The following is a 15,988-nucleotide window of genomic DNA, read 5'->3' as shown; positions in this document are numbered from 1 at the left end:
AGGTTGGCTCAGTGGCACAACGCATGAAGGAACAAAGGGTCCAGGGTTCGATCCCTGGCCCTTGCAATTTTTAAAAAAAGGCAATCACTTGTCATCGATCCCATGCGCGCAATACATACGAGGTCACGATGCATCCTCATTCTCAGCCGTCAGATTTCTATTCAAGATCAATCCAAGGACCCATAAGGCGCAGGACCACCATCCTCCCTTACAGATCATCCACACCTGATCACAGAGCTAAGTTTCCTTATTTATTTTTATTTTTATTTTTAATTACATACACCTTTTAATTTATTTCTTTTTCTTATTTTTTTAATTTATTTCATTTAAACATTTTTTATCATAATAATTTCATATAACTATTTATTTTATTTAATCGAAAACTCAATTTTTCTCATAACATTAAAAATAATCATTTTTTTACAATAATTGTCTTTCACATCTGCTTTTAATTAATTAATTAATTAGGGTTAATCCAATAAATTATTTAATTTTTAATTTAATCAAACTTTCGATTTTCTTAATTCTCAATATTGTTAAGTTGTTTATTGTATATAAACTAATTGTTTTAAACCTGGTTTATATATAATCAACTAGGGTTTGTAGATTTTTTAGTCAATTAGGGTTTGTAGATCTTTAATGCACTAACCTTTCTCTTCTTCCTTCTTGAATTTTCAGGGTTGATCAGGGATGCGATGAAGGCTCGAGGCACATGAATTAACCTATTTTTGCCTCTATTACTTTTCTGTTTTTATTTCCCCTTCCCCGCGGGTGTTTATTGTAATAGCGTAGGATTTTATTCTTTCTGCCTTTTATTTTGCCTTAATATTAATTGATGTGGTTATTAACCCTAGGGAGTGCAACCCTGAATTGAATCAGGATAACTAATTACAAGATAAATAACTGAATTTAACCACATGATTGTGCCACACACACACACTTTAGGGTAACCTCTCTTGTTGCCTGTTGCCTTATTACTGTTGCCTGTTGCCTTCACTTGTGAAAATAGTCAAGTCCTTCGATTCTGAGGATACCTAAAGCAAATGTTGCCCTCAGTTCATTCATCATCAAATTTGTCCCTCGATGTTGCCTCGGTAAATGATGATTTGTCCCCATTGCTAAGGTATCCTCGCCTGCTGCCTAAAAAGATCAAATGACTATTATATCCTTCCCTTAGACTACCTGCCCTCTTTATGGCAGGGTCAGTCTTATGGCGAACGATAACTCCGATGACCCTTTAAATCCAATAAAAGGACTTCCTACCCTCATATGGTATGGATAGCCCTGAAAGGCTAAAAGAACATTTTTTTTCAAAACTTAGGGTAGTTGCTATTAATTTCTTGCTCTAGTTTAAACTCAACTTTCCTCTTTCAAAAAACCTTCAAAAAGGCTACGCTTATTTTACAAGATAAAGTCCTTATTCAAATTCTTTTTCTATTCACTTCAAACATTTTGAAAATAAAAGTGAGCTAAGCAATTAAGAGCCCATGGATAACCATGGATACAAAGGGTGCTTTAAACCTTCCCTTTGTATAACTTACCCCCCGAACTCAAAATCTCTTTAAAAGGTCTTTTTCTATTCTTTTAGCCTTTTTATAAATTAGATAAAATAAAAGTCGGTGGCGACTCTTGCTCACCGCAAAATTGCTTGCTTAAATATAAAAAGTCAGTTCACCGTATTACAGTTTCATTCTAGAGAAACAATTCTTCCATATATGCTAGCATATTTGCTATAATAGCTCAATCTTTATTGCTACTACTGATGATAAACCTCATCATCGTTACAAGGGATGAGATTGATGTTGAAAATTGTTTGTGTGGCTCAAGTCATTTTTTACCTGATTGCATGATGGGCGCCAAAAGTACTCACAAAATTACCATGTTTAAATCGCTAATAATGGCACAAAAACATAATATAATAGTACAAGGATAACATAGTGCAGGAGTACATTATTACACATACTTATATATCAAGTATGTCTAAATACAACATGTCTAAGAAAAGGATAACAAAATATGCAGTGGAGTAGAATGCAAGAGATAAGGAAAATCTTCTGCTCCTTAATCCAACCTGCCTTTTCCTTTGTCTAGCACTGAGCTACCTGAAATATTAAACATGGGGTGAGATACAACTATCTAAGTGGAGTTTTGACTATACCATAGGTCCACTCGACTAAAGTATTCGCCATAACTATTACGATATTACGAGTTTTAGCTCTTACACGATTAAAATTGAACTACTGGGTATTCGAGGTAAACAACCTTCAGTTATGTGACAATGCCCATCTCATTCGCCTATACGGCCCATGTATGTCTACAAGAGATAAATATTTTGTGGTATGATACCTACCACTAGCACTTACCACGTGAAGTCCAGTATACGGGCTTAGTGACTCCAACTAATCTCCCCGGTTACAAACTACATTTTAGGGCTAGGCCTATCACTAGCCATTCTTTCAAACATATACATCAAATCTTATGAGCCTAAGTCCTTACGACTTCAATTTGGAATGAGAATCTGTTAGACGCTGGCCTAAGGATCTAGAGGGGGGGTGAATAGATATCACAGAGTTTTTCAGAATTATTTCGAACTAAGGCGAAAGCGGTTCTGAATCGACTTGCGTCTATTTCGGACCGTTATTGCAAGGGTCGTATATGTGACAAAACCACAAGATAATTGAGATTAACGATGAAATGATATGTTATCGAATCAATATGTTTCACTATAGAAAATCGATTAACTTCTGATTTGATAAACATTGATTTGCAATGCAGTAATAATGAAAGAAGCAAAAACACAAACACTTGGTGATAATGATCAAATTGATGGTGATTCAATGTGTGATGAATTGTGATGTTTATACAAGTTCTTAATTCACAATTTTAACACTCGAATCGTTGATCAATTTGCAATTATAACCAAATATGAACAGAACGTAAATGAAAAGATAAAAGCGACAAGAAGACGATATTTGTTTAGGCAGTTCGTCGATCGTCCTCGCTACGACTACGTCTGCCCCCAATTCCAAACTGAAATTGGGAAATCTTCCATTAATGTTGAAAGCAGTTTATACAAAGAAGATAACAAAGCGATAAACAATAAACCAAATTTGTCGATCCTTTGAATCTTCTTCCCCCTTAATCTTGAGCCAGATCAAGGTCTTCCAAGAGCTTCACTTTGATCCCTTTCTGCAGTGTCTTGAATTGCTTGAACACTTGTTCTTCAATTTTCACACTCAGCTGGATCCTTGATGAAGCCTCTTGGTAAAAACCCCCAAAATTCACCAATCTTGGAGGACAAAACCCTCAGATTTTATTCACCAAAAACCCCACAAATCTTCACCCACTAGGAATCTTCAATTCCGTTCCATGGACCTTATCGATCTTGAACGCAAACCCTCAACTCAAAAATGATTGTGTGTAGTTGTGTTGGAGTTGTGTCGATGATCGAAGATGAGAAGCCTTTGTGTATCTTTCAGTTGTTGGTGTTGAGAAAACTGCAATAATGAACCTTGGACAATATATATGAGAGCTAATCAGTTGGAGCAGAGAAAACCAGAAATTTTGGCATTTTTGATCAAATAGGTCGACCTCTTGTAGTGCTTAGGTCGACCTAACAGAGCTGCATTTGCTTTGAATAACATTTGTTCCCAGTTAGGTCGACCTGTTAAGGAAGTAGGTCGACCAGAATCCTCTTCTGATACGTTTTGGGGACTTTTCTTCAGTTTAGGTCAACCTAGTTGTTGTGTAGGTCGACCTAGCAGAAGGATGTGTAAATTTCTCCACTTTAGGTCGACCTGGGTTGGGAGTAGGTCGACCTGACTGCTGTTTTTCTGATTTCTTCTTGTTTTACTTGTATTGAGTCAACCTATATTTATAGTGGGTCGACCTGCTCTGTCTTGAGTGGCCAATGCTTGCTTTTCTTTGAGTTCTTCTGCTTGTGCCTTGTTGCTTGTTTGCTTGTGGAGTTTGCCATGAATCAAAAACACCTTTGTGAGTGTGATCTTGTATTCACAGAATCCACGTATGTACATACATATATAAGCACATACTTGAATTAACTTAAGTAGATCTTCCTAGGAAAATCTAGGGCTCATCATTTCATTCGGTTATTGCCATTCATGCCAATACACATACATCAAGGATACTTCATGGAATTTAAATTTACTTATTCCACTTCCACAATTTACAAGTAATTATTGTTTCTCTATGTCGTAATAACATACACGTGCACTTACGGTTATGCTTACCTCGAAACATAACACCCTAGTTATTACGGTTTCAACATTTATGAAACACATCCCACTAATCAAATCATGAGAAATACTTGCATGGATACGAACCTAAATCCATATTTTTAGGCACAACCAATAAAAAGTGAGAAAATTGACATTTGTTAAAAATTTAATTTCGTTTTTAATTGCTATCGTGGGGTTGGTTGGTTTAATGGAGGAAAGAGACAATTTTATTTTAATTTTTTAATTAATAAAAAAATATGATTGGTTGTGTGTAAATCCATGTGTTATGGTTGTGTCCATATAAGAATTTTCCTCAAATCATACTAAGCACACTAATACGTTTCTAATCTATCATATAAGAAAGTTAGTTGTTCTGGAAATACCAATATTGCCCCTTTTTCAAATTCTCTTCATTTAGACTGTCCACATGGACCGTCTCACCTTGCAGCATCTTCACTTCTCTTTCCAATTTCACTTCTATTTTTTTCCAGCTTTCTCCTTCTCTATTTTTACAAAATATTATTTTTCCTCTTATTCTCTCTCTCTCTCTCTCTCTCTCTCTCTCTCTCTCTCTCTCCAATTTCACTTCTCTCTGTTTTTGATTTCTCTCCTTTGTTCTCAAATCTCTTCCCCTAATTTCTCTTATTTCTTCTCCTTCTCCTTCATTACCACTTCAAAAATTTATGATGCCGCTATCACCACCATCACCACCACTCATGTCTCATCTTTTTTTTCTGTCTTATTGCCATCAACATAACTAAAAGTTTCAACTAATCACATTTAGATTTGTAAAAGGCAAAAGTTATAAACTTTTATTGTTTTAAGTGTTCATCTATTTCATTTTTTATTTATTCAACATCTCTAACATTTTTTATGGTTTTCGTTTAGATATGTTCCGAAACAACGAAAAAGCTTGACTTATCTGAGCATAAGCTTCATTTTCAACAACATGAAAGGTTTGTCATTTTATTTTTTTCTTTATCAGATCTGGGTTTTTTTGTTGCTACTGCGTGGTGATGAAGAGATTATGCTTCTTTTTCTACTTCTTCTAAATCCAAATATGAGTTTTTGTTTGATTTGTAGTTTTCCTCTCAGATTTGAGTTTTTTTGTTGTTGTTGTTGTTGTTACTGAGTTATAAATCTGAGTTTTTGTTCGATTTGCAGCTTTTCTCTCGATCTGGGTTTTAATTGTTGTTATTTAGAAGTGATGAAGAGAATGATGATGAAGAGGGGCCTGAGTTTTTGTTGTTCCTCTTAGATCTGGATTTTTGCTGTTCTTATTTAGTAGAAATTGAGACATATGTTTTTGTTAAATCTGTCACTATTCCTCAAGAATATGGTTTCATTGTTGTAACTATATTGTTGTTACTGAGTTTCCTTTAAATCTCTTGTATGTATTTTTACTTTGTGAATGGTTATGATTATTAATATTCCTGATAATTTTTATTTGGTTTGACAAGTCAATAATATACTTCACACATATTGCAAAGCTTACCATGAAAACCATATGTCCATATTCATGAACAAATTTTTTCATGTTTTAATTTTTAACTTTTTTCAGAAACACAAACAACAACACACAATGCCTCATATACAATTTTCTCTTCACTTTTTTATTCTCCATTATTTTCATGTTTCTATTTTGGTTGTTATATTATTGTTGATTTATTTAATCTAATAATTTTTTGTATATTTTGTTCACAGTTGAATATTTACATTATATATATATATATATATATATATATATATATATATATAAAAAGAAATAAGTGGCTTAGGATATGAATAAAGTGGTGGAAGAGAAAGCTCTCATGGAAGAATAATTCTTAATTTGATTTTGTGATGACCTCATCATCTTCAATATAATAGATGATGCAGTAGAAATTGATTGGATATGTTTATGTGTTGATCTCTTAAGAGAGAAGAAAGAGAAAAAAAGGGTTGACCATTTTATGATAGAAATGAATGTTGTGTGAAATAATTTTTTTGATATAACAATAATAATATTGAAACTAATAGTAGTATCATATCAAACATGAAAAGTTTGAAAATAATGAATGTAATTAAATTAAATTAAATACTTTAATATTATGCGGTTTCAATAACTAGAGAATAGAGGTATAAAAAAATTAGTAAATGAATGGGACGTGTGCCCCAAGGAGTTTTTATTGATTTGACATCTTTGTAACTTTATATTTAAAAGATGAATAAATAGTAAAAATATATTATTTATTAAAAAAATTGATTTGAGAGATGAGTGGAGCATAAATCATGAGTTGTAGATTTGACTATAAATATTTTTTATTTCAAAAGAAATTAATTATATTTTTTTATTAAATTAGATTTGACGGTAAATAAATTTCTCTTGCTCTCTTCATGCATAGTTTTTTTAGCTTCTCTTATTTATTTATTTTAATAAAAAATTACATTTATTTTTAATAAAAATAAATAAATTCAACTTTATGTTTTTTAGATTTTCGTTAATAAGTATTGTAATGGAATAAATTAAAGAATCAAATATTGAAAATAAAACCTCTTCCTTTTTTTTTTCTATTTCTATATATTCTTGCAAAAAAAAATTATTCAATAACTTTTACCTATTATATTATTATCATTATTATTATTATTATTATTATTATTATTATTATTATTATTATTATTATTATTATTACCAGTATTACCATGTTTATTTTTAATAAAGTGACAATAAATAAAATGTAATGAGTACTGAAATAATAAAATTCAAAATTTGATAATTAAGAGTATTTAGTTAGTAAACGAATTCACCTATATATAAATTTACTATAATGCATGAATTAACTAATTGGTTTGTTTAGTATATTATCCAATTCAACTATAGTACTAATTCATTTCAATATATAAATTTGTTTTATTATATTTTAAAGTTTTGTAATATTATTTTTTTCCAATCTATTTTTAAAAAATTACAATTATTCTACTTTTTAAAATCAACTATCTTTAAAACTTATTCTATTTCATGTACTAAAAAAATCAATAAAATATAATAATTGATATTAAATTTTAGACTTATAGTATAATATTAATATTATTTTGTATTACGGTTATTATTACAATAAGGTGAAATTAAAGAAAATAAAAGTAAATATACTTAAAATGATGTATGAATTTAAATGGCTTTGGCTTACAATTGGAATATTTGGATTCTGTTGTTATTCTTTTATGCTGATTAATTCAAATGAGATTAATTTATTTTTTTCTATTTTTAAAATAAAATTAATGCATGTAGGAATGTTTCTCTATTATATTTTTAGACACAAATTTGAAGTAAATGTTGTAATATTTTTAAGAATAAGAATAAAAGGATTGTGGAACGGTTAAGAAATGCACAATAAATGTTATAATTATGTGATAAATTCGTTCATAAACTACTATTTTTAATTTATTTTTCATCTAAATAATAATGGAATACTTAAATTCAATGTATGACTAAATAATGATGAAATATATTATCTTCATTGACTATTAATTCTTGAATATTAAGAATAATTTAATTGAATTTAATATGATGATAATTTATCATTTCAAAAATTATTATCTTTGTAATCATGACACTATTTTTGTACTATGTCAGGGTAAGCTACAAGTACACTACAAGACCTTCAACTCACAAATTAAACTTGAATGTAAAATTAGAGTATCTTTGGATTGAGATTGAGACAAAATAGTGACAATGATGGAATCAAACAATGATGTTTTCTTTTTCTTTACACTTTCTTTTATCTTTCCAACCTAGAGTATCTTTGGATTGAGAATGAGACAAAATAGTGACAATGATGGAACCAAGCAATGATATTTTCTTTTTCTTTACACTTTCTTTTCTCTTTTCAGCCTAGGTATGCTATGATTTGACCTATACAATAAGGTGATTTCCGGAAAAGGAGTTTGTAAAAAAGTATGAGATCTTCATTAAAGATGGAGATTGGGTTGAGTTTTTAAATCAAAGAGATGAAGATTTTCGGAAAAGGAGTGCCAAAAATAAGGCGAGAGCATCAAAACCCGCGTATCCATACAAAAAATGGCGTTTGGGATATGCACGCTTAGAGGAAAAAATTGTAAGTAAATAGAAATGCTACGTTCTTATTAATTGTCTAAATGTGTTGTAATTGACGATCTTATCATTTGTGTCAATGCATAGTTAGAGGAGACGAAAAGTGAGGAAATCTCACTTCCAGTACATGTGTTGTGGAAGGAAGCTCGTGTGGGCAAGAATCGAGCTGTTGATCCCGATGTTCAAAAAGTTTATGATGAATGTGTAAGTATAACATTGTGTCTTTAATTAAATCAAATGTTTATTAATATATAATTGATTTTTTTATCTCCACTAATAAATTTCGAAATGTAAATGAATTACAGGAGACCATGTCGCAATCGGTATCCATCGGTGAGAAACAGGATAATAGGAGCGTACTTAGTAGAGCACTAGATGTTCCTGAGTATCCCGGTCGAGTGAGGGGTAAAGGTCATGGTGTGACTCCAACCTCTTTCTATAAGCATCCTAGGAGAAGAAATCCTACCAATGAAGAAGTGATGCAAAAATTGCAGGATTTACAAGCGCAAGTCTCTGAATTGCAAAGAGATAAAGAGATATATATGAGGGAAAAGTGCAATACTTCATCAGTGAAAGAAACTAGTGATAAAGCTAGTATCAACTGTCAAAAAAAAAATTCCCGAGGTAATTATAAATTCTTTTTTCTTACAATTGTTCTATTTCTGTAATGATAATGACTCTATATTGTTCAAGTTTCGCTTTTGTTCCACCTCTTTCTATTATTAAATTAACAATAACATATTTTTTATTGGTTTAGGGCATTTCATCTTGCCAACTATACTTATCGTCACCGGATTATCACCTAGTTAGCAAGGGAAAAGTGCACAACACTTTGGGAGATTTACTTCACCATAGACTGCTCCCGGATGGACACCTGAAAGTATCAGTTGATGTTGTATTAGATCATGATACATTGCTACCGGTACCTGACATGGTCTTAGAGACAACATTGCTGCGAGATGCAATAGGGTCATTTGTTGCATGGCCCTCGGAACTCATTTTCATTTATGATGAGGTATGTTGAAAATCATTATGAATCATTTAGTTTTCAAATGTCAATTCTGAACCGTTACGTTAATTATTTTTTACATGATAATTTTAGACTCCTTTAAAACCCACAATTAAGGGTAAAGGGATTTTGCAACACGACGAGTCTGTTGCATCACTAAAAGAGGTGCATTGAAAGTGTTAATTATATGATCTGAATCTAAAACTGCATGATTTTATAATTTACCTAAGTTATATGATTTTTAGGTATCTTCTCAAGGGTCACAACAAGTGAGCCAGCAAATTCGTAGTGTACCACCCAAGGAAAAGGAAAAGGGTCCTCCGAAGGCCGTGGCAAAAAGAGGTGCTTTTGTGCCTCGATACCCACAGGTGCTTGGAACACTTGTGGATATGTCAGATTTGACGACAGGTGCTATTCGTGAAATTAATATGGATGAAGCTATCTTTGGGTTTGAATTCAAAGAACAAGTTGCACTATAGGACATGGAAGAGATTTTAAAGCATGAACAATTAGGCGTCAGTAATATTCACTCATACATCCGGTAATCCGATGAATATATTATTTAATTAGTTGAACAATTTATTTACACATTTCAATGAAAATAGTCTAATGTTTATTATGTTTTTATTTAAGGTTGTTGTATGACAAAATGATGCGCGGGACTGAATTGTCAAACAGATTCCATTTCGTGTCTTCCTCCCATGTCAACAGAGCGACAATTGATAGAGAACCGGATTCAGTTAGACAACGCTTAGTCGAGAGATTCATGGCCACCGGCAATACATAAAGCTTGTATCTTTGGGCATATAATACTCGACCAATAGGGTTAGTTTTTCATTCTTGGTTAATCTAATATTTGTTTCTTTTGCGTAGCAAAATTTTCATATAAACTTTTATTTTAATTTATAGAGCACACTAGTTGTTGCTTGCTATCGATCCTATAAAAGAAGTGGTTTATTATCTGAATTCGATAGATGGTGAGTGGACCAATTATCCGGATATGAAGTCAATGATTGATAGGTAAGTGAGATCGTTCTAAATATTCATGTATATTTATATATTTAATTATTTGTGATATTGATCTAAATATATGTTTTTATTTTGTTAAATCAATACAAGTATTCCGAAGTCAAAGAGACGCACAAGTATCACGGACTAAATCAAACAACATTACTTGGATCAAAGTGCAGGTACATTAATTTTCACAATTTTGCTTATAATAGTTATGCTACTTGATAAAACAAGACAACTATAAAATCTTATTTGTTTTTCTATGTAGTGTCCGCAACGGCGAAATAGTACCGATTGCGGATACTTTGTTTTGAGGTTTTTGAAAGAAATCCTTCAAATGAATCAATTAGAGATTCCAATCACGGTATGGATTTATAACTTAGGATAATTTCTTATAATTTATTACATTTAAATAAATCATGCATATTATGTTTTTGTTATGTAGTACTTTGAGGAATTCTATTATGCTTCTTACACGAGACTTAAGTTGGAAGAAATCAAAGAGGAATTGTGTCAATTTTATATTCAGCAAAGATTCATATAGGTATGAATACATTATTGTGTGAAAATTGTTATGAATACATTATTGTGTGACGGATTTTGATAATGACTTTGTGTTGGAGCCTTTAATTGTGTTTGAGCAAAGTTAGTTTAATTGATCGTGTTGTTCTGTTCATACTTTGCAGGACCAGGACCGTCCGCTCGTCAAATTTTGAGAATTTCGGGCTTATTCTGATTTAGTTATGTTAGAGATGATTTAGTTATATGTATATGTTGCAAACATATGTGAATTGAACTAAATGGTGTATATATTTTATTTTGGATTATAATGGTATTATATTGGTATATAATGGTATATAATGTCCTACATACGGATTTTTGTTGATATATAATGGTATATAATGTCCTATATATTGGATTATATAATGTAAGGCTTGAATTACAGGTTTAGGGATTATTTCCAAAAATATTACTGGTCGAACTGGGAGGCTTAAATTACAGGTTTCACTTTAATATATTGCATTTAGCAATGACAGCGCTTTTAAAAACGCTCTTAAAGGCCTACCTACGAAAGCGCTTTTTAAAAAAAGTGCTGCCTAAGATGATAAAAGAAAGCATAAAAGTTGGAAAAAAACGCTGCTAAAGGATACTATAGAAAGCGCTTTTTCTAGAAAAGCGCTGCTAAAGACCCACCTACGAAAGCGCTTTTCAAGGGAAAGCGCTGCCTTAGGCCTATATATGAAAGCGCTTTTCAAGAAAAAGCGCTGCCTTAGGCCTACCTACGACAGTTCTTTTGCCTAAACAAAAAGCGCTGCTAAAACTTATAGCAGCGCCACCTACGGCAGCACTTTTAAAGCTCAAAAAGACGCTTTCGTAGGTCTTTTTTGGCATAGTACAACCATATGGATACTTCATTCTACATCACTCACATGTAACTTTATCATCTATGCAGTTTAAGGAGTCCCACATTTCGCATCCCTAACATGTACCTTTATCATCACAACAACTCATTTGTTATTTAATTTTTTATATATTAATTAAAGTTAATTGCGTTATTTAGTGTAATGAGTTTCATTCGAAGACTCATAGCAAAAGCATCGATGAATATATTAAGGAAATTTCTTTACCCACCTCCTAACCTTCTTAGTCACCTCTAGCGAATTTCCCAAAATACCCCTTGTTTCGAAAATACATTTCCGAAAACGTACTTTTATTGAAAAAAAATGTGTTTTCGGAAATGCACTTCCGAAAACACGAAAAAAAGGTGTTTTCGGAGATGCATTTCCGAAAACACCCCTTTTTTTAGTTTTCGGAGATGCATTTCCGAAAACACCCCCTTTTTGGGAGAGGGGTGTCTTCGAAGATGCATATCCGAAATATTCCAAGACCAAATTGGTCTTGGAATGTTTCGGATACACACTTCCGAAAGAATTCAATAATTATTAAAAAATTAAAACCAAGGTGAATCAATACAATGAATAGGTATAAAATGAAGGTGAATCAATAAAATGAAGGTGAATCAAAATTTCCTAAACAATTTAAAAGTTAAAAATTATTTTACTAACTTATATAAATCAAAAACATTTTAATTTCATAAGTAACTTTTGAATTATATAGAGTTAAATATAAAATTTATTCATTAAATAAAATTAAGACAAAATCTTTTTTTAATTTTTTTAAACTAAATAAAAAATTATAACTCATTTTTAATTATAAATCAGAATAGAAATATATAAATATATAATAATAATTATTAATTTTGTAAGTGAAATATATAAATATATAATATATAAATATATAATAATTATTATAAATTAAAACACTCATTTTTTTAATTTTTATAATTATTATATAAATATATAAATATATTTATAATTAATATATAATAATTATTATATAAATATATAAATATATAATAATTTTTATAAATATATAATAATTATTATAATTATTATATAAATATATAAATTAAAACACTCAATTTTTAAATTTTTTTTGTAAATATATAATAATTATTATAAATATATAAATAAAAAATTATAACACATTTTGTAAGTGAAATTATTTTAATTTTTTTAATTAAAATTATTTTAAATTTTAAAATATGAATCAGAATATAAATATATAATAATTATTATTCTCATAAATTATATCAAAATATATAATTATTATTATTATTTATTACTCATAAATTATATAAAATTTTTGATATGTGAATTAATTAATATTCTAAAATTAATTTTTGGGATTTTTATTTTTTTTTTTGTTTTTTCGGAGATGTATCTCCGAATTAATCAAAATCCCAATTTTTGGGATTTTTTCGGAAATGCACTTCCGAAGTCTAGAAAAATTTAGAAAAAAAAATATTTCGGAAATTTATTTCCGAAGCGGGGTAAAATGGGATTTTCGCTGGGGGTGACCCCATAGGGAGGTGGGTAAAGAAAAAATCTATATTAATGAGCGCTAAAGAATAACTTAAATAAGTTATTATTTATATTTAGTTTTTTTTATCTAATTCTTTTATATAACTAAATCATTTGAACTACGACAAAATCTAAGTATGTCTTGTACCATCGAAGTGTTAATATATTTCTCTTACACGTTTCTAGTGTGTTAGAAATGTTAAAACTATTATCCAATGTTTAGTACTTTAGCCACAAGTTGTGTCTATTTGGCACAATGTTGTTTTCTAGATATTCTTAAAACATTTTTTTGAAGTTGAGAATGTCAATTTCTTAAAATTTATACAAAATAGGATTTTTGAAGTAGGTAACAAAGATCATTTAATTATGTGAAGTATGAGGTGTACAATGATTAAACTTGTCTTTAAAGGAACACAATTAGTGACTACATATCAAAACCGAAGAAAGTGTGTTTGGCAACATGGTTACAATGATAGTCAGGTTCTAGATCTTGAAAATGGATTAGCGGACCTCGGACATGCAGGTTAAGGTGTTGTTATACAACCCTCGAATGATCAACCCAATTTAGTTATTATGTAATATGGACTAGAGGTGTACACAGGTTGGATTTGATTGGATTTGGCCTAATTCATTATCCAACTCGTTCAAACTTCAAAGAGTTGAGTTCAACGTATAACCCGTAATTTCACTGTCAAAACCAAACCAACCCGACCTATTTATTTATGGGTTTGATTAGGTTGGGTTCACGGGTTGTGGTTCAAATAAAAAATATTTATTGATAATTTTTGTCAATTATAAACAAATTGTAACAAAATTCAATACAATTACTCTTATTTTGAACATTCAAATTGGATGAAACACATCAAATGATATCTAAAATGATATCTAGTAAAACTCACCTACATGACATAACACTTGATACTAGTAGAAAGTTCTACATGACACATTATTTCCATATAACAGTTAGAATTAAAATCACGCAAAATTATTGATCTAGTAGTAGTATTTGTGGTGAATAAAATTGTTTTGGCAACATTATGGTTAATAGTGAGAAATTAATTTTATATTTTCATTTAAAATAATAATAAAAAATAAAAAAAATCAATAATGTCACAATAATGGATTGGATCAACATGTTCGCGGGTTGAGAAACTCAAACCCGATAACTGACCCAAAACTATAAGAGTTGTTGCGGGTTGGGTTGAATATACCCCCGTAAATAAATAGATTTGGATAGTTTATAAGTTGGTTCGATTTTAATAAGCAAATTCGTAAATTGACCGCACCCATGAACACCCCTAACGTGAAATTGTCATATAATTTGAATACAAAGATTCACCTTCACTTAACATGAGTTTCTCTTTGTTAGGATGCATGTTTCAAAAAAATCTTATGTTTTTTCTAACTTTCCATTCGTCCTATTAGTGAGGAAGGAAACACCAAAATTTCATTATTACAAGAAAAATAAATTCGTGTGCGAACATCTTTACCAAGTTAGATCTAATCACAAGACATGATCTTATAAAGATACATGAGCAATACATGTCATTTAGTCAATTTTTTACTTTTATATATTTTCTTTAGTAAAAAAAAAAAAACTCACACATCAAAAATTATGTCTGACTTCATCAACAATTTTAATATTTATAATAACAATACATATGTATATGGGATCAACTACATTTGAACATCACCACCAGCTTTAACCTTAGAATCAAGTTCATCTTCTTGATCACAAACCATAACCTTAGCCCCAACGCCTCCAACTTCAAGATCTCTACCCATACAATTTCTACACCAACGTTTCATCCATCCAAAACAGCCTCTACCTTTGATACTCTCCAATGGAGTAAGTTCCCTCCGCTTACACATGCGACTCAAGTAGCAAGAGAGCACAGCAAGAATCGTAAGAATAATGATCACAGCAAAAAATGGACCAATAGATCCTGATGATTGCCAAGTACTAGAGCTGCTTGGAGTTGAAATAGCTTCTCCTGAACTCACTTGTTGTTTCTCTGGCTGTAGAAGTGATGAAAATGCTGCTGTTGCCATTGCAAAGATACACAAATAATAAGCAAAGTATAAGAATATATAAAGGGAAGTAATATAGATAGTTAAGACTTAAGATTTCCAGGTTCCTTAGCTGAGTGAGTTTGAAAAGTTGAAATGAGTGGAAAAACAACGTGGAAAGGGTTTAATAAGGTCAGCCTAAACTTTCTTTTATTCGGTCAGACGCATGGTTTGCATGCAGTGGAAAGTATGAAGTTATAGTGAGCCACATGCATGGATGATGCATGCATGTGACGCTTTTTCGATGGCACTTTGTTATATGCATATATTTCCCTTTGATTTCTCTCTAACAATTTATCTAAACATGCATAATAATATATTAAATAAAGAATGGAGTACTCAAAAGTTTTCTTTGTTATCGAACAATAGTACAAAAAAACCGCACATTCCTTAACGGAGACCCGAAGTTTCATATACCTCAACGATCAAAGGAAGCCTGCGGTATTTTTATTGTTTTCATTTTTTTACGAAAACTAATTTATATCAAAATTTGAAAGTGGATATTATATTAGTCTAACATACACCTCTTTTTCGTACATCTACAAAACACTTGGTTGTGTTATGGGTAGGAATTGATCGAGTCTGTTTCTCATCGGTTTGAGATGACCGTGTGGTGTAAATTTTTTAGGTTGATGAGTTTGTTAGT

The 15,988-nt window shown here is 30.7% G+C and overlaps 1 protein-coding gene across 1 annotated transcript; it reads right to left on the bottom strand.

The window, feature by feature from the left end:
- Nucleotides 1-14,874: 14,874 nt before the first annotated feature.
- On the bottom strand, nucleotides 14,875-15,324 carry LOC131597336 (uncharacterized). The gene has a single exon (XM_058870040.1). It carries the CDS (start codon nucleotides 15,322-15,324, stop codon nucleotides 14,950-14,952), a length of 375 nt encoding a protein of 124 aa, XP_058726023.1. The 3' UTR covers nucleotides 14,875-14,949.
- Nucleotides 15,325-15,988: the final 664 nt, after the last annotated feature.

The sequence above is a fragment of the Vicia villosa genome, linkage group LG4 (assembly GCF_029867415.1).
Source record: "Vicia villosa cultivar HV-30 ecotype Madison, WI linkage group LG4, Vvil1.0, whole genome shotgun sequence".
In the NCBI taxonomy this organism is placed as follows: Eukaryota; Viridiplantae; Streptophyta; class Magnoliopsida; order Fabales; family Fabaceae; genus Vicia; species Vicia villosa.
The sequence above is the reverse complement of the archived record's forward strand: the minus strand, read 5'-3'. Positions and strand labels throughout refer to the sequence as shown.